The 18,682-nt window shown below is 47.4% G+C and overlaps 1 protein-coding gene across 1 annotated transcript in view; it reads right to left on the reverse strand.

Annotated features, from left to right (window-relative positions):
- Nucleotides 1–655: 655 nt before the first annotated feature.
- cep57l1 (centrosomal protein 57, like 1) overlaps nt 656–18,682 on the reverse strand; it is an 87,112-nt gene continuing 69,085 nt past the window's right edge. Inside the window, 3 exon segments of the mRNA XM_038799200.1 lie at nt 656–1,385; nt 3,906–4,050; nt 12,667–12,932. Coding sequence (XP_038655128.1) covers nt 1,149–1,385; nt 3,906–4,050; nt 12,667–12,932 — 648 coding nt within the window. The 3' untranslated portion in view covers nt 656–1,148.

The following is an 18,682-nucleotide window of genomic DNA, read 5'->3' on the forward strand; positions in this document are numbered from 1 at the left end:
TTTGTGGAGTCAGTAACACTGCCTTGCTGAAAAGCTCAGTGTGTTATATTTACCACCTCAGTGGCAGCCTCACAGAAAAGGAGCTCTGGCCCAGACTGGATACCTGACCCCATCTACCCTGCTTTTGCTGGAAGTCCTGTACCATTGCCTACAAGACTGATTAATCTCTGCATGACTATCTCATCATGAAGACAACACCATTGGAAGTGTGAATTCTACAGCATTAGTTTTCAACCCACTGACCTCCATAAAGGAATGAATACCTCACTGGACTTTGATTCTGGACTCTGGAATCCTTGTGAACCAATATGTATTTTCTCTGTGGTCTCTGTCTCTTAAATCTTTCTTCTGTCTATCCCTCTTTGCTGTCTGAGTGTGGAGGTAAAGTTGTGTCCTCGTGCATTTTGAGTGTGTGCAAATAAACTAACCCTTTGAGTTGGTCCTATCTTGAGTTTACAGTTTGAGTTATTACTAGAATTTTGGATTCCACAAAAACCGAGGGGTTGAGGAAATACGGCACCACTTATAGAGGGAAACACATATCAAAACACCTTTGTTTACAGACAGCTGGTGAGAGGTGAAATCAGTTCTGTTTAAATTAACCCCCTCATAAATATAGCCTGAAGACTTAGATAGCCAATTATAAGCAGCATTCTATAGTCCATTGCCTTTGAGTTTAATCTTCAATTAACAGCATCATAAGCAAAACAGTTTTTTTTCAGGTCTGTGGATTACCTAAACAGTAGTTCATGGTAACAAAATGGAAGAATATGAAAAATAGGCAGGCAGGGCACACAGCAGATCCTCAAGGATTTTTAAAATTAATTTGTATACACAAATAATACATGTACAAATCATTGAAGATGGTCAGCAACCTATCTCCAAACAAGGACATTGCTACAGATAGGTTGTGCCAAACGCATGTAGTGAACCATGTTAATAGATAAAAGAATTTATGAATGTAAAAAACACAAATTTCAAGTACATTACACCCATATGATTATCTGCAGCATTTAAAATCAGTTTCAAAATGACAAGAATCAGCTTAAAAAACACAACGAAAGGATTCAGGAAGCGAATCTTCAATAATATACTAATTAAAGTCATCACAATTGAATTTATAGACTTTGCCTTCTGAGCCACAGTGATCACTGCTCCCATGTGATGTCATTTTGCCTCAGGGTCAGCTGCAGTTTCTGTGCATTCCTAAGCAGCTGCAGGCTCTCTTTTCCTTTCTGGCCAGGAGCAGAAGTTGTTTTGACTGAAAATTCTGTTCCCCTGGGGTTAGCTGGCACTTCCTTCATTTCATCTAAAGCTTTTGCTCGCTTCTTAGCGTCAGCCATCTCCCTCGTCATTTTCTTTGCTTTCACCTTCAATTTCTCAACCTAAGAAAGATAAAAATCATTGCCCAAGTAATGTCACTTTAATTTTTTTTTGTGCACACAGAGACATTTTATCAGTGCAAGAAGTCTGAGTTAATGTTAAATTAAAAATTGACACAAGATTAGTAACAAACATCTTGAAGACTGCATTTCACAGTGTTTAAGTTAAAGGGAAGCTCGCTCATGCCGCATATTTTTATTCTTGCACATTGGTTTTGTAGTGATTTAAAATGTATAATGTAACTGAAGCCAAATTAGGTCCAGTTCTGGTTTCCATGTTGGATATCTCATAACTGGCTTCACATCTGTTGCAAGCAAAGTAATTTTCTTTTCCGGATGTGAGCTTCGCTGGCAAGGCTGACAACTATTGTCCATCCCTGATCACCGAGAGGTCAGCGAGCCATCTTCTGATGCAATTTTAACACAGTGGAGTCAGTTTCATCTCTTCAAAGAGTAATTCGGTGTGGGACTGGGTGTGGACTGAAGTCGCATAGACTAAACAGGATAAGGTGGGCAAGTTTCCTTCCGTAAAAAAAGATCATGAACTAATCGATTGTATTTTTTATAACAATGTGACCAATTTAAGGCCATTTTGATCTGAAAAGCCCAAGTGTCCGGCTTCCAAAAATATAATTTCTTCTGATGCCTATATTTCAACAAGCAAGGATTAAGTGAGATTTACCACTCTTATATATCATAAGGTGGATTAGGTGGATTGGCCATGCTAAATTGCCCGTAGTGTCCTAATAAAAGTAAGGTTAAGGGGGGGGGTTGTTGGGTTACGGGTATAGGGTGGATACGTGGGTTTGAGTAGGGTGATCATGGCTCGGCACAACATTGAGGGCCGAAGGGCCTGTTCTGTGCTGTACTGTTCTATGTTCTATAAGGGGGAACCATTTCTCAGGTAAAATTATTTTTACTTTTTCCATGAAAGTTTCCAGCTGCCAAATCAGTCAATACATTTCCCTCCATCTCAACATCCATCATTGTTTCCCCCCCATTTGTATTTTGTGAGGTAGGGAAACCAAAATAGTCAAGGCATTTCCAATGAGCCCAAGTTGGTCAACTGGATGGTGTTCATTATGGCTTCCGAGTAGAAAATAAAGCAAGTCTCAACAATGTTCTATTCCTGGAACATTTTTTACTCGATGCCTTAAGTCAGAAGAAGGTTGCAGTTTCAAGCCCCATTGCAAGCCCTTGAGCACATAATGTAGGCCGACATTCCATGCAGAATAGAGGAAGTGTACTGGACAGTTAGCTGTACTATTTCACAGTTGAGATTTTAAGCATGCAGAGATTAGCATAAAATATCCCATGGCACGATTTGAATGCTGTCCTGGCCAACAATTATTTCTTAACCAACAACACTAACAAAGATTATCTATGAATTTGTCTCATTGTAGTTTCATACTGTAAGTGGGCTGCAGTGTCTCTACAAAATAGGGACTACATTTTTCAGTTTCTACGAAGTCCTTTAAATGTTAAATGTGGAATTGTAATAAATGTAATCTCTTTATTTTCTTACACCATTTACTCGGGATTTTTCTCTGACATCCAGAGGCAAGAACAAAACCAGGTTCTGATGGAGATTACAGCGTCATCCTACCGTACAGGTTTCCAAATGCCTGGTTACTTCTTTGCCCCGCAACAAATTTGATGTAAAGCTAGTTTAACATTTCCCTCCTTACCACAGGAAAAGTGTGGAAACAAAATCATAATGGCACTTTGTTTACTGAAGTTTTGAATGAATCAATGTTTTTCATTTGCCCTCTAGGTGGCACACTATCATCATGGTTACAATGGTACTTCTCTTTTTATATAAATTTAGAGTATCCAATTCATTTTTTCCAATTAAGGGGAAATATAGCGTGGCCAATCCACCTACCCTGCACATCTTTGGGTTGTGGGGCGAAACCCACACAAATATGGGGAGAATGTGCAAACTCCACACAGACAGTGACCCAGAGTCGGGATTGAACCTGGGACCTCGGTGCCGTGAGACAACAGTGCTAACCACTGCACCGCTCTACAATGTTTCTTCAAAGCAAATGCTACCTCTATCAAAGCAGGTTTTTTAAAAAAAAAAGCAAAAGTGTTTTGGGAAATTTCTTCCACATTAAAGGCGCTGTATAAATGCAAGTTATAGTTGTTATTAAAGTTCCATCGTACACAGAATTTTGGGGGACATTTTCATAAATTTGAGCTAGCCCCAAAATGATTCAAATTAAACCGATTGTCGCAAAAACCCATCTGGTTCACTAATGTCCTTTAGAGAAGGAAATTTGCCATCCTTACCTGGTCTGGCCTACATGTGACTCCAGACCACAGCAACGTGTTGACTCTTAAATGCTGTCAGCGCAATAAATGCTGGCCCAGCCAGCGACACCCACATCCCATGAACGAATAAAGAAAATGTTTTAATACAACAGGGTTATAAAAAATAAAATTCTGAATTGCTCAGTGAGATTATTGTCTGCATGTCACTCGAGAATATGAAGATTTTTTTAAAAATTAGACACTTACTTTATCCTGGTGTTTCCTGAGTTTAGAAATCTGATCCGCTTTCTTCTCCATCCGTTTTACAAGACAGTCAAGTTCACGTTCTAAATCTTCACGGACATCAGTATTTTTGGTACCTTGTATTTGTTTAAGCAAGTCTTGATGCTCACTGGGAATACAGAATTTGGCAACATTTACATAATTGAAAAAACAATTGACATGACTTTAATCTTCACCACCACACCACCTATCTTCAGACCCTCCCCCCTTTCCAAGCATTCAAAGCCATTCTCCCACCTCCCTTAGTTAAGAAAGAATAACTATGAAAATGCATTTGTACAGCATCTTTCACATCATAAAACACCCCAAAGCTTCACAGGAACATTATCTGACAAAACATGACAATGCATTTTAGGACAGGTGTCAATTGTTTTGGAGAACAGAGTTTGTGGCAGGGTTTGAAGGCAATAGCCTCAGCAGAAGATGTAGGGGGGACATGAGGAAGACCTTTTTTACGTTTGGGTAGTGGGAGTCTGAAATTCGCTGCCTGCATTGGTGGTGGAGGCAGAGACCCTAAACCTACCTGGATCTACACCTTAAATGCTGTAAGATACAGGGCTATGGACTGGATTCAGGAAGATGGGATTAGAAAGGGCACCTAGGTGTCCTCAGGCTGGCATGGACAAGCTGGGCCTCCTTCTGTACTTCTTTTCCAAGATTCTTCCCAATATTTAAATGCAGAAAAGCTCTGTTCACCCAGCTCTTGGATGTCAAACACACATCGTGCCACATCAGAGCAGTGGCGGGATCAAGAGGTGTTGGTGAGTTAGGGTTAGTGTTAATGGCATTCACATGGAATCTGATATGTTTTCCAATGCTCTTGCTGAGTCGCTGCATGAAGATGAGAATCAAAGCTCTTAAACTTTTAAGCAAACGTCTTAAATCATTCTTGGTGAGCAGCTTTGAAATTCTCTTTTTTTCTGGAGAGCAATAGGTTTCTAATAAGCAACAGACAACAGAAGTGAATTCAGATATTCCACCATCTAGGTGTTGAAAACCATGCATCAGCGTCACTCCGCTGGTGGCACGCTTGCCTTTGCTCCAGAAGGTATGAATATTCTATACCAGGTGTTGAGTTCCTATCTGTTGCTGCAATGTATTAGTCCTTCGCTTCAATGGGCCCTATCCACCTGTTCTGATGATTCAAGTGCATAGCAAATTAGCTACTATTCAAAAATAATTGCAGGTCTTGTACATTCTGGTCAGAAAGTCACTCATCTCATTGCTGCATATGTGATGTTTTCAATACAGACAGCTAAGACAGGTTGTATTTGCCAAAACCACAAGCACATCACATCCCCTGAAAAGTAACTCATTGTGCGTAACGCATTCTCTGAAACCGATAAGCCGATACGGTGAAACCTAAATAAATAACGTAGAATTGCTGGCCACATGGACCATAAATTCGGCAAGCTGACTGACCATAAGAGTAGAAAGCATAATCTTGGAATATCAACAGCATCCTAGTGATGACTAAGATGGTCGGTATCTCAGGCACAGCTGCTGTATAAACAGTTTCCTATGACATACAGCAGCACATACAGTAAACTTAACATTCCCAGCATGGCTCTGCAGCTTCTATTTTCTAAATCCTGGAATTTGGCACTGTGTAGTTGCAAATTAAACCTTTCTTTTGAGGGTTGTCAAGTATTAGATTCTGACTACATGAAGAAACAAAGCTAAATCTCTTATCAGATATTTCAAATAAAATGTAATAGAATGTCGTGTTATTTTTCTTGCTTATGGTCCGAACAATCATTTATAGAAGGGACCTGGGATTCTATTATTACTTGCACACAGACAATAAATTCACCTCATCCTTCAAATTAATGCTGTTTACAAACAAATTACATTTTAAAAATGTATTTGTTCATGTTACGTTGACATCGCTGGCTAATCAAGCATTTATTGCCCATCCCTAATTGCTCGAGATGATGGTGGTGAGCCGCTTTCTTGAATCGCTGCAGTCCATGTAGTACAGGTACACCCATTCTGCTGTTAGAAAGGGAGGCCCAGTTATAGTGAAAGAACAGAGACATAGCTCTAATTCAGAATGGTGTGTGGTTTGGAAGGGAACTTGAAGGATGTGGTGAATCCTTGCATCTGCTGCCCTCGTCCTCCTAGGTGATATACAGCTTGCAGGTTTGGAAGGTGCTGTTGAAGAAACCTTGGTGAATTGCTGCAGTGCATCTTGTAGATGATACACACTGCTGCTACTGTGAGTCAGTGGTGGAGCAGGTGAATGTTGAAGGTGGTGGATGGGGTGCCAATCAAGTGGGCTGCCATGGCCTGGATGGTGTCCAGGTTCTTAAGTGATGTTGGAACTGCACTCATCCAGGTAAGTGGAGAGTAATCCTTCACACTCCTGACTTGTGCCATGTAGATGCTGAACAGGCTGTGGGAGTCCTATCTGATCTGCTCTGGTAGCCGCAGTATTTATGTGGCAAGTTCAGTTCAAGTTCTGGTCAATGGTAACCCCCAGGATGTGGATAGTGAGGGATTCGGTGATGGTAATGCCATTGAATGTCATGGGAAGTTGGTTAGATTCTCTCTTGTTGAAGATGGTCACTTAAGTTGCAAATACATTTTGTGCCACACATCAGCCCAAACCTGAATATTATCCAGGTCTTTCTGCATACAGACGTGGACTGCTTCAGTGTCTGAGGGGTCATGAAAGGTGCTGAACATTGTGTAGTCATCTACGATTATATTGAATATATAGCACGAAAACAGGCCTTTTGGCTTAACTAGTCTGTATTAATATTTTTATTCCACACAAATCTCCTCCCATCCCTTCCTTGCATCAAATTTTCAGGATATCTTTCTATTCCCTTTTCTCTCTATATGTATCAACCACTACCTGGTTTTACAGCCTTTGTTTGGATTCACCCAGGAGCAGAATCATAGAAATATTTTTTCCATTTCTAATCTCTCTTATTCATTCATAATTTCTAAAGGAAGGGCAGAACGGTGGCGCAGTGGTTAGCATTGCTGCCTCATGGCACCGAGGTCGCAGGTTCGATCCCAGCTCTGGGTCACTGTCCGTGTGGAGTTTCCACATTCTCCCCATGTTTGCGTGGGTTTTGCCCCCACAACCCAAAGATGTGCAGGGTAGGTGGATTGACCACGCTAAATTGCCCTTAATTGGAAAACAAAATTAATTGGGGACTCTAAATGTATTTATTTTTTTTAATTCTAAAGGAAAAAAGCCCCGATTTATCCAATCTATCTTGATCTGGAGCACCAGATCAACATCGTACTATAAGAGAACTTACAAACCTTTTGCTTGATAGCACAGAGAAAGGCAAAAAAATTAAGGAACACCAGGGCTAAATAAAATACACCAAAATCTAAAAAGGAAAAGAATACTCTGAAATGTCAAGAGTTAAATAAATTGTTGGATTAATTTGTCTTGTTTTAATTTACCCAAGTCAATATAGGGATTTGTGTTCAATAATTACAGAATTGTTACGATGCACAAAGGAGGCCATTCAGCACTGGCTCTCCAAACTAGCATTATGACTTAGTTCCATTCTTCTGCCTTTACCCTTATCCTTGCACATTGTTTCTAAATAATCGTCTAATGCCCTCCTGAGTGTCTCGATTGAGCCTCCCTCCAGCACTTCCAGCCAGTGCATTCCAGACCGGAACCATTCATTGTGTGAAAAAGGTTTTTCTGGCATCAGATGTGCTTCTTTTGCAAATCAAATTAAATTTGTGCCCTCTCGTTTTACAAACAGGAACAGATTCACAGAGGTTTGAAGAATAGAGCAAGGGATATATGTTTAAAGCTAAAATAATTAAAAACTGTAAATGCTAGAAATACACAGCAACTCAGTCACCATCTGAAAATATAGGTCTTTAGTTTTGATTATGCATTTAGCCTACTCTCTCTTTTTACAGATGCTGATTCTACATTTCTGGCATCTCTGTGCTTATCACAAGCAGAAAACTGATTGAACAACAGTGAGTAAATGGGTCAGGATTTTTTGCATGGCGAGATTTCACCACACCACTCACCCAACCGAAGAGTCGGTAAATAACTCACCGTTGCTGCTACCGAGTGCCATGCAGCCGTTTGGCTGAAGATGGCACTTCCACCCCTCACTCAGAATGAAGTCCCCCAGAGAAAGGGTCTTCATAGTGAGGTCACAGGGGGTTGAGGGTGTACCTGCGGGGTGGAGGTGGGGGGTTACTGGAGGTGGCAGACCTCATGGGGTGGCGTGGGGTAATATTGAAGGGAGGTCGTTGATGGATGCATTTTCCTCCCCATCCGAGGCCTGTACGGTCACTTCATTTCACTTTCATTTCACTTTCCAGGCCTTTCCGCCACTGCTAAATATCTCCAACCAACATGAAAATTGAGGCTGGCAGGATACGACCCTGAAATGGTTATTAATTGGTCTCAAATCAGGCAAAGGAGACCTCACCTGCCCTACTGTAAAATTGCGAGAGGTCAGGGAGGGTGGGAATCCAGTGGGAAGGCCATCTGAGGAATTTTAGCCCCACCAGCTTGCAAAGCTGCCAGTGGGGAAACATTCCGCCCGTGGTATCTGTTGTCTAAAATAACTGGTTCCGACCTGTTTAATAGCTCTTTTTTTAGGATTAGATGAAACCAAATAGAGGTCCTTTTCAATCCCCAATTTTCCATTTAGAATAGTCTATGTATGTTTTAAAATGTGATTAATTTTAAAATCACTCTCAGCTTTCCTTGATAATCACTTTGCGTGGTTCTTTGTGCAAATGTTACAATCATTATGGTGAGGTTGAACAGCCTGGGATTGTTTACACTGCAGCACAGAAATCTCAGAGCACACAGCTATCCCTCATTTAGCACTCCTAATGTGTTCCTAAAATACAACATGCCAAACAAAAACATGCAAAATGCTTCCTATAAGAAACCATGCAATAAGGCTGGGTCATGTTCCTGATCTGTAATATTTCTATGAAAACCAATTGATCACATTGAGCCTAACTTGCCAACTCACTATTTTTCCTGACATCATCGCTGCCTCCCACGCACTGCTTCTTGCCCGTCTCATTCTTCACTTTCCTCTCCTGAGCCCCTCACACCCTCCCATGCAGCCCGGCACACCACCTTGCACACCCCCTACACCTCTCCTGACCCCTTCGCTGCTTCTCACTCACTAGCCTTCTCCCTAGCCCTCGCTTATGGGGCGGTGAGTGAGTAGGCGAGTGGGAAACAGAAAAGAGGTTGAAATAAGGAGGTACAAGCAGGAGGAAGTAAGGGGGCAAGGAGGTACAAGCAGGAGGAAGTAAGGGGACAAGGAGTCAGGAGAGGGAAGCAGTGAGCATGAGGGACTGAGGGAGTGGAAAGTAGGAAGAGGATTGGGAGAGGGAAGCAGCAATCTCGAGGGAGCAAGCGGGTAGGAAGCAGTGAGCAGGAGGGGGTTGGAAGATGCAGGGTGCAGGAGGGAGTAAAGGAGCCAGGAGAGGTGATGAGTGGGAGAGGTAGTGAAGTGGCAAGTGAGATGGAGTGATAGGGTCAGGAGAGACAACAAATTCAGTGGCATTGGTTTAAAAAAGCAGACCAAGCATGCACAGTTAGAATGTTGTTCTTGGTGCACACAGGTAACTGCTCCAAATCAAAAAAAATTAAGTTCTATTATTTACAAGGCCCACTAAAACATAAACACATTAGTAGAACACATTTTAATGGTGATACCTAAATAGTATTTAAGCATTAAAGGTCCTTAAATTAATAAATTGAACATGGCATAGTGGTTAGCACTGCTGCCTCACAGCTCCCAGGACCCTGGTTCAATTTCAGCCTTGGGCGACTGTGTGGAGTTTGCACTTTCCCCCAGTGCCTGCGTGGGCTTCCTCCGGGTGCTCCAGTTTCCTCCCACAGTCCAAAGATGTGCAGGTTAGGTGGATAGGCCATGTTAAAAGGGCAAGGGAGTGGGCCTGGGTATGGTGCTCTTTCAGAGTGTTGGGGCAGTCTCGATGAGCAGAATGGCCTCCTTCTGCACTGTAGGAATTCTACGATTCTATGGTTCTAACATTAATATGTTTAGAGATGGTCACAAATTCTAGAAGAATTCTAGACTCAACATTAAAAGAGAGGCCGCGATCTTGAGTCCGCACTCACTGTCTGTGGGATCAGTAGCGTGGGCGGAAAATCTAACGAGAATAGGGAAATGCGATTCTCACCGGAGAGATCACTTCTCCCAACTTTCTCGGTTGCCGATGTCACAGGTTTCACACCCGCAAAGGGTGAATTTCACATAATTAATCTCAATATTATTAGCAGCCCACCAACCAAATGACCCTCCCGCACTAAATATTCATACCTCGTTGACGTGACGTCATGTCGGCAAGCTTTACAAGTTTGGCTCGGCGTGAGGCAGTGGAGGGGATCCCCCTGGCACAGGTCCTCACTGCCAGGGTGACAGTGCCAACCTGTGCCAGGGGGCAATGCCAGGGGCAAACGCTAGTGGTCCAATGAGGAGGGGGGATAGTGCACGGATGTGGGGTGATTTTCTGCCGGTGAATGGATGCGGGGGGGGATTTGCTGGCGATCAATGTGGGGGGGGCCTTTGAAAGATGGTGCCCCAATCTCTTTGGAGCCAGTTTCTGGCTCTATGAGGCCTGCCATAGTGACGGTGTAAACCACACCCACTTATTAATTTTGTCAAAGAAGCTCCAGATTCTGTGAGAAAACTGCTGTGTGCAACTGCAGAGTTGGAGTTACAGGCCAGTTTTCTGTCTGTGCCTGACACTTTCCAAAATTCTGGTAAGATTCTGCCCAGAGGAGATGCAGACAGTTTAAATTTAATTTCTGTACGGTGAAGGTAACGAATGTAGGGGACAGATAATGAACTAGCTTAAACTACTTTTTTCTATACCTGGGCTAAACTAGTGCCTTTAGCTTCAGAAAATTTAAATTCACAGATCAGTGCGACCTAGCACTGGAACGCAACCTCAACCGAGTGTTGAGAGTTTGGTGATTTGAGGGAGTTCAGTGAGGAATGGGGTGAGGTGTTCCTTTGTTTTTTCTAACATTTTCACCCTTCTTTCTCTACTACAGGGGAAGAAGCTAGCTGTTCAATGAGTACCTGGTGAGTCTTTAAGGTCTATTCTATTCCTAAGATTTAAAATAGTACAGGAATTTGTGGTAAGATTAACAAAATGCATACACATAAGAAAATAAGTAGCTGAATAAATAATTGATAAAACACAAAAGCATGGCGGGCCAGGTGATGTGTCATGGCTGCAGCATGTGGGAGCACCTGGATATCAGCGTGATCCAGGGCAAACACATCTGCAGTAAACACTTGCAGCTTAAGCAGCTTTAGTTCAATTATTCAGCTTGAGGCTGAGCTACAGACACTGCAACACATCAGGGAGGTGGAAAGTCAATTGGACGCTTTGTACCAGCAGGCAGTCACACCCCTTAGGATATGGTCTTCTGATTTAGAAGGTGGTCAGGGTTAGGAGGGTGCTAGTGCAGCTGAGGCAGATAAGGGAACCCAGAGTGCAGGAGTATCAGCCTCTGCAAATATCCAACAGATTTGAGTTTTTTCCAGCTGGTTTGGATGAGAATGTGGGCTGCAGGGAGGGTGCATTGACTGTAGCACTGTGAGACAGGAAACCATTCCAGTGGGGGGAGCAAAAAGGAACGTAGTGGCAGTAGGGAACAATATAGTGAGGGGCATAGACACTGACACTGTGCGTCAGTGTTGGGAGGGGAGAGCACCTGTTAATTGTGCAGTGGGGGTGGAGAACCCTGACACCTTCATGGTGATGGGGGGTGCTGGGGGGAGTTAAACCTCAGTTCTAATCGGGGCACCCTTTAAAGAGAGTGCCCCGATCTATGTGGAGCTGTCCTTGCTGGCTCTATCAGGCCCCGCCCCACCAGACGTCCCCAGGTTTTATTCTAGTCAGACTGCCTCGAGATCTGGTTTGAAAACTCGGCAATGCATCTGAAGAGATACATGCCTGTTTTCAGTCCGAGCCTGACACTGACAAATTGGGGAAAATTCCAGCCCAAGGAACTATCATTGATTGTCATTAAAACCTACCTGGTTCACTAATGTCCTTCAGGGAATGAAATCTGTTGTCCTTACCTGGTCTGGCCGATGTGATTCCAGATCCACAGCAATGTGGTTGACTCTTAACTGCCACTCAGTTGAAGGATAATTAGGGATGGGCAGAAAAATGCTGGCAAGCACCAACATTCCAGGAAAGTGTCACGGTTACTGCATTGTGTGAGCTCCCACTGGCCCTTCAAAATCCTGGGAAGATGGTTTAAATCTTGCATCGGGTTGTACCCATATCCAAAGCAGGTTTCAAACGTAAACACCCTCTGGTGTGTTAGAACAAACTTTTTCACACGGCCTGGAAGTGTGGTGGAGGCAGGTTCAATCGAGGCATTAAAAGAGGGCATTAGGTGATTATCTGAATAAAAACAACGTACAGGGACATGGGGAAGAGGCAGGGGATAGCACTAAATTACGATGCTTGTTTGGAGAGCCGTGCAGACACAATGGGCTGATTGGCCTCCTTCTGCATCGTAACAATTCCCTGAAGTGGCCATATCATGCTCCCAATTTGTATATCTGTACGTATGTTCGTATGTATTGAAGACAAATGGTGTTAAACAGTTTAAGGTAGGATTGGATAGTTTCTTTTCCCCCTAGTCCAGTACTTTGCCAGGTAACTTGAGCTAACCAATGGAGAAGAATTAGATTTTCATACTTACAAGCTCATTTGGCCCAGCTCATCCTGCAATGCCAAGAGGATCTCAGTGAGCCCCTCAGTTGGTGAAGAGGCGGAGGAATAGGGAGATACAAAATGTAGATCCCCATTCTTCACTTTGCCACTATCATAAGTTGTTTTTCGTGAATTCTTAGGAGTCCTTTGCACAGGGAGCTTTTGTCTTCCATCAGACATCATGGTGTTATAATGCTTCATCAGATGGAAAACATTCTGTATATTTGCTGTGACAGAATGACTGGTGCTAATGGACTTGAACACAAGAACAGTGAATTTAAGGATGGATTGATAAAAAAAATGGCACTTTCTTTCACACCAGCATCTCACCAGATTACACTTCCATAGAACTGAACACGATTAGAAAAAGCTGCTTAAAACAATCAGGATACTCAATTATTTTTAAAAAACCATGCTGAGTCCAAATGCAGAATAGTTTGTGAACAGTTTTAATGTTCACATGGGACACCCCCCACTGCATACTGTAGTTTTAGCTCACAGAACACCACCAATTTAGTATAAATAAATTTTGGCAAAAATTACTCAATGACATCATCTCAATTGAAGGAAAACAAGAGGATACCAGTGGAATACAGCAACAGCAATGTAACATACAATAACGTGCAACGTGCATTTGATCCCTGTACTCCCAAGCATCCACTGTGGAGGCAGTCGTCATCCCGCTGACCACTAACCAAATTTCCCAATGACGCAGCTTATAACATTAAAGTTCCTTATTTTCCTCCTTCATATATTTCTGCAATATGAGAAAAGAACCTGTACACCAGCCCTGGAAGCTCTATGAACACTCCATGATCACTCTATTAATGGCCTGCTAGGGGATGTACAAAGTCCAATCCAGATGACCTGCTACCTTGTGGATAATTAATTGCCACTACCTCTGCATTTCACGGTAATAAATAGAAAATCAATTAAAGCACATTAAAACAGGTGAATGAGGAGTCATACAGGCCCTTGATGCTGCTCTGCCATTTAATCTGACTGCGGCCTTACTTCGGCTTTCCTGCCTACCCCCCTTTGACTCCCTTGTCAATCAAGAATCTATCTATTTAACGCAGCCTTAAAAATATTCTATGACCCTGCCGACACTGCTCTCTGGAGAAGAGAAATCCACAAACTAACAACCCTTTGAATGAAAACATTTTTCGTCAACTCCATCTTAAATGGGAGACTCCTAACTTTTAAACTGTGTTCCCTAGTTCTCGTGTTTCTCACAGGGGGAAACATCCTCTCGGCCTTCATCCTGTCAAGTTCCCTCAGGATCTTACATGTTTCAATTAAATCAGTTCTTTTCCTTCTAAACTCCCAATGTCCTGTCCAACCGTTCCTCATCAGATAACCTATCCATCCCAGGAATCAGTCGAATGAACCTTCTTTGAGCTGCTTCTAATACCTATCTCTGCACCCCCGAGGGATTCCCTCAACGATTTTCATAATAATAATCGCTTATTGTCACAAGTAGGCTTCAATGAAGTTACTGTGAAAAGCTCCTAGGCGCCACATTCCGGCGCCTGTTCGGGAAGGCTGGTATGGGAATTGAACCCGCACTGCTGGCCTTGTTCTGCATTACAAGCTAGCTTTAGCCCCCTGTGCTAAACCAGCCCCTGGTTTTGGCCAAACATTTTGTAAACCTCGCTGACGTGACGTCACATCAATGAGGTGTGAATATTTATTGAAATGCAGGAGGTAAACATGTGGCAGGAGGCCCATGAATGATATTAAAATGCACTAAAATCTATTAAATGAGGTTCCCACCCTTTGTGGGCATGAACCTTGTGACATCATTGGTGAGGGGTGGAGAGAAGCAGGAAACGGGGTCTCTCTGGAGAGAATCGCATTTTCAATTCTCTCTTGACTTTCTGTCCGCGACGCAAATCCCTCACATGGCTAGTGGAGAATTAAAATCATCCCCAGTGTCTTTAACGCTGCTGCCATTTCCTTATTTCCCATGAGTACCCCGGTCCCATTCTCTTGAACAGGATGTCCCAAAGTTTTCCAGCCACTGAAGCCTTTTGACCTTCCAAGGGTACTGACAGAACCCAGTAAGAAACAGTCTTATTATCTTGAAGAGTTAAACTACAAAAAATACAAGAACACATTGATACAAGTCTTTTCTACTTCATATATGTATACATCTATTATAATTTAAAAGTTCTCTGATTCAAGATATACTTAGGTCTCATCTTCTTTTTGTCATTTTTAATAGGAGTAATGCCACTTCTTTTGCTCACGAATTTGTTTATGAGGAGTGTTGCTGGAGAGCTGGATTCTCATATAAGTCATGGCACACACACAGTCACACAAATACATTCCCCATGTCTCTCACAATCAGACTCCCACTTCTCTCCCTCTTATTCACCACCCAGCTCTCTCTATCTCTCTCCCACTTACACCCACCTCTCTCATTCACACACCCACCTCTCTCTATCTCTCTCAGACACCCACCTCTCACCCAATTCCCCATACTCCAACCTACACTCCCACCTCCCCTCACTCACATTTCTCTCCTGCCTCCCCACACTCCCACCTCTCTCTCTCCCACCCACCCACACTCACCCCCACCCACCCTCCCACCTCTCTCTACCCCACCCACCCACACTCCCACCTCTCTCTCCCCCACCCACCCACACTCCCACCTCTCTCTCCCCCACCCACCCACACTCCCACCTCTCTCTCCCCCACCCACACTCCCACCTCTCTCTCCCCCACCCACCCACACTCCCACCTCTCTCTCCCCCACCACCCACACTCCCACCTCTCTCTCCCCCCACCCACCCACACTCCCACCTCTCTACCCCACCCACCCACACTCCCACCTCTCTCTCCCCCACCACCCACACTCCCACCTCTCTCTCCCCCACCACCCACACTCACCCCCACCCACCCTCCCACCTCTCTCCCCCACCCACACTCCCACCTCTCTCTCTCCCACCCACCCACACTCCCCCCTCTCTCTCTCCCACCCACCCACACTCCCACCTCTCTCTCCCCCACCCACCCACACTCCCACCTCTCTCTCCCCCACCCACCCACACTCCCACCTCTCTCTCCCCCACCACCCACACTCCCACCTCTCTCTCCCCCACCCACCCACACTCCCACCTCTCTACCCCACCCACCCACACTCCCACCTCTCTCTCCCCCACCACCCACACTCCCACCTCTCTCTCCCCCACCACCCACACTCCCACCTCTCTCTCCCCCACCACCCACACTCACCCCCACCCACCCTCCCACCTCTCTCCCCCACCCACCCACACTCCCACCTCTCTCTCTCCCACCCACCCACACTCCCACCTCTCTCTCTCCCACCCACCCACACTCCCACCTCTCTCTCCCCCACCCACCCACACTCCCACCTCTCTCTCCCCCACCCACCCACACTCCCACCTCTCTCTCCCCCACCCACCTCCCACCTCTCTCTCCCCCACCTCCTGCCTCTCTCTCCCCACCACCCACACTCCCACCTCTCTCCCCCCCACCCACCCACCCTCCCCCCTCTCTCCCCCCCCCACCCACACTCCCACCTCTCTCTCCCCCACCACCCACACTCCCACCTCTCTCTCCCCCACCACCCACCCTCCCCCCTCTCTCTCCCCCACCACCCACACTCACCCCCACCCACCCTCCCACCCACCCACACTCCCACCTCTCTCTCTCCCACCCACCCACACTCCCACCTCTCTCTCTCCCACCCACCCACACTCCCACCTCTCTCTCCCCCACCCACCCACACTCCCACCTCTCTCTCCCCCACCCACACACACTCCCACCTCTCTCTCTCTCCCCCACCCACCCACACCTCTCCCCCACCCACCCACACTCCCACCTCTCTCTCCCCCACCCACCCACACTCCCACCTCTCTCTCCCCCACCCACCCACACTCCCACCTCTCTCTCCCCCACCCACCCACACTCCCACCTCTCTCTCTTTCCCCCACCCACCCACACTCCCACCCCTCTCCCCCACCCACCCACACTCCCACCCCTCTCCCCCACCCACCCACACTCCCATCTCTCTCTACCCCACCCACCCACACTCCCACCTCTCTCTCCCCCACCCACCCACACTCCCACCTCTCTCCCCCACCCACCCACACTCCCACCTCTCTCTCCCCCACCCACCCACACTCACCCCCACCCACCCACCTCTCTCCCCCACCCACCCACACACCCACCTCTCTCTCCCCCACCCACCCACACTCCCACCTCTCTCTCCCCCCACCCACCCACCTCTCTCCCCCACCCACCCACACCTCTCTCTCTCCCACCCACCCACACTCCCACCCCTCTCTCTCCCACCCACCCACACTCCCACCTCTCTCTCTCCCACCCACCCACACTCCCACCTCTCTCTCCCCCCACCCACCCACACTCCCACCTCTCTCTCCCCCACCACCCACACTCCCACCTCTCTCTCCCCCACCCCCCCACCCTCCCACCTCTCTCTCCCCCCACCCACCCACACTCCCACCTCTCTCTCCCCCACCACCCACACTCCCACCTCTCTCTCCCCCACCCACCCACACTCCCACCTCTCTCTCCCCACCACCCACACTCCCACCTCTCTCCCCCACCCACCCACACTCCCACCTCTCTCCCCCAACCACCCACACTCCCACCTCTCTCTCCCCCACCACCCACACTCCCACCTCTCTCTCCCCCACCACCCACACTCCCACCTCTCTCTCCCCCACCACCCCACACTCACCCCCACCCACCCTCCCACCTCTCTCCCCCACCCACCCACACTCCCACCTCTCTCTCTCCCACCCACCCACACTCCCACCTCTCTCTCCCCCACCCACCCACACTCCCACCTCTCTCTCCCCCACCCACCCACACTCCAACCTCTCTCTCCCCCACCCACCCACACTCCCACCACTCTCTCTCTCCCCCACCCACCCACACCCTCTCCCCCACCCACCCACACTCCCACCTCTCTCTCCCCCCACCCCCCACACTCCCCCCTCTCTCTCCCCCACCCACCCACACTCCCACCTCTCTCTCCCCCACCCACCCACACTCCCACCTCTCTCTCCCCACCCACCCACACTCCCACCTCTCTCTCCCCCACCCACCCACCTCTCTCCCCCACCCACCCACACCTCTCTCTCTCCCACCCACCCACACTCCCACCCCTCTCTCTCCCACCCACCCACACTCCCACCCCTCTCTCTCCCACCCACCCACACTCCCACCTCTCTCTCTCCCACCCACCCACACTCCCACCTCTCTCTCTCCCACCCACCCACACTCCCACCTCTCTCTCCCCCACCCACCCACACTCCCACCCTCTCTCTCCCCCACCCACCCACACTCCCACCTCTCTCTCCCCCACCCACCCACACTCCCAACTCTCTCTCTCCCACCCACCCACACTCCCACCTCTCTCCCACCCACCCACACTCCAACCTCTCTCTCTCCCACCCACCCACACTCCCAACCCTCTCCCCCACCCACCCACACTCCCACCTCTCTCTCCCCCACCCACCCACACTCCCACCTCTCTCTCCCCCACCCACCCACACTCCCACCTCTCTCTCCCCCACCCACCCACACTCCCACCTCTCTCTCCCCCACCCACCCACACTCCCACCTCTCTCTCCCACCCACCCACACTCCCACCTCTCTCCCACCCACCCTCCCATTCTCTCCCACCCACCCACACTCCCACCTCTCTCCCACCCACCCACACTCCAACCTCTCTCTCTCCCACCCACCCACACTCCCAACCCTCTCCCCCACCCACCCACACTCCCACCTCTCTCTCTCCCACCCACCCACACTCCCACCCCTCTCCCCCACCCACCCACACTCCCACCTCTCTCTCCCCCACCCACCCACACTCCCACCTCTCTCTCCCCCACCCACCCACACTCCCACCTCTCTCTCCCCCACCCACCCACACTCCCACCTCTCTCTCCCCCACCACCCACACTCCCACCTCTCTCTCCCCCACCACCCACACTCCCACCTCTCTC

This window comes from Scyliorhinus canicula, chromosome 6 (assembly GCF_902713615.1).
Source record: "Scyliorhinus canicula chromosome 6, sScyCan1.1, whole genome shotgun sequence".
Taxonomy (NCBI): Eukaryota; Metazoa; Chordata; class Chondrichthyes; order Carcharhiniformes; family Scyliorhinidae; genus Scyliorhinus; species Scyliorhinus canicula.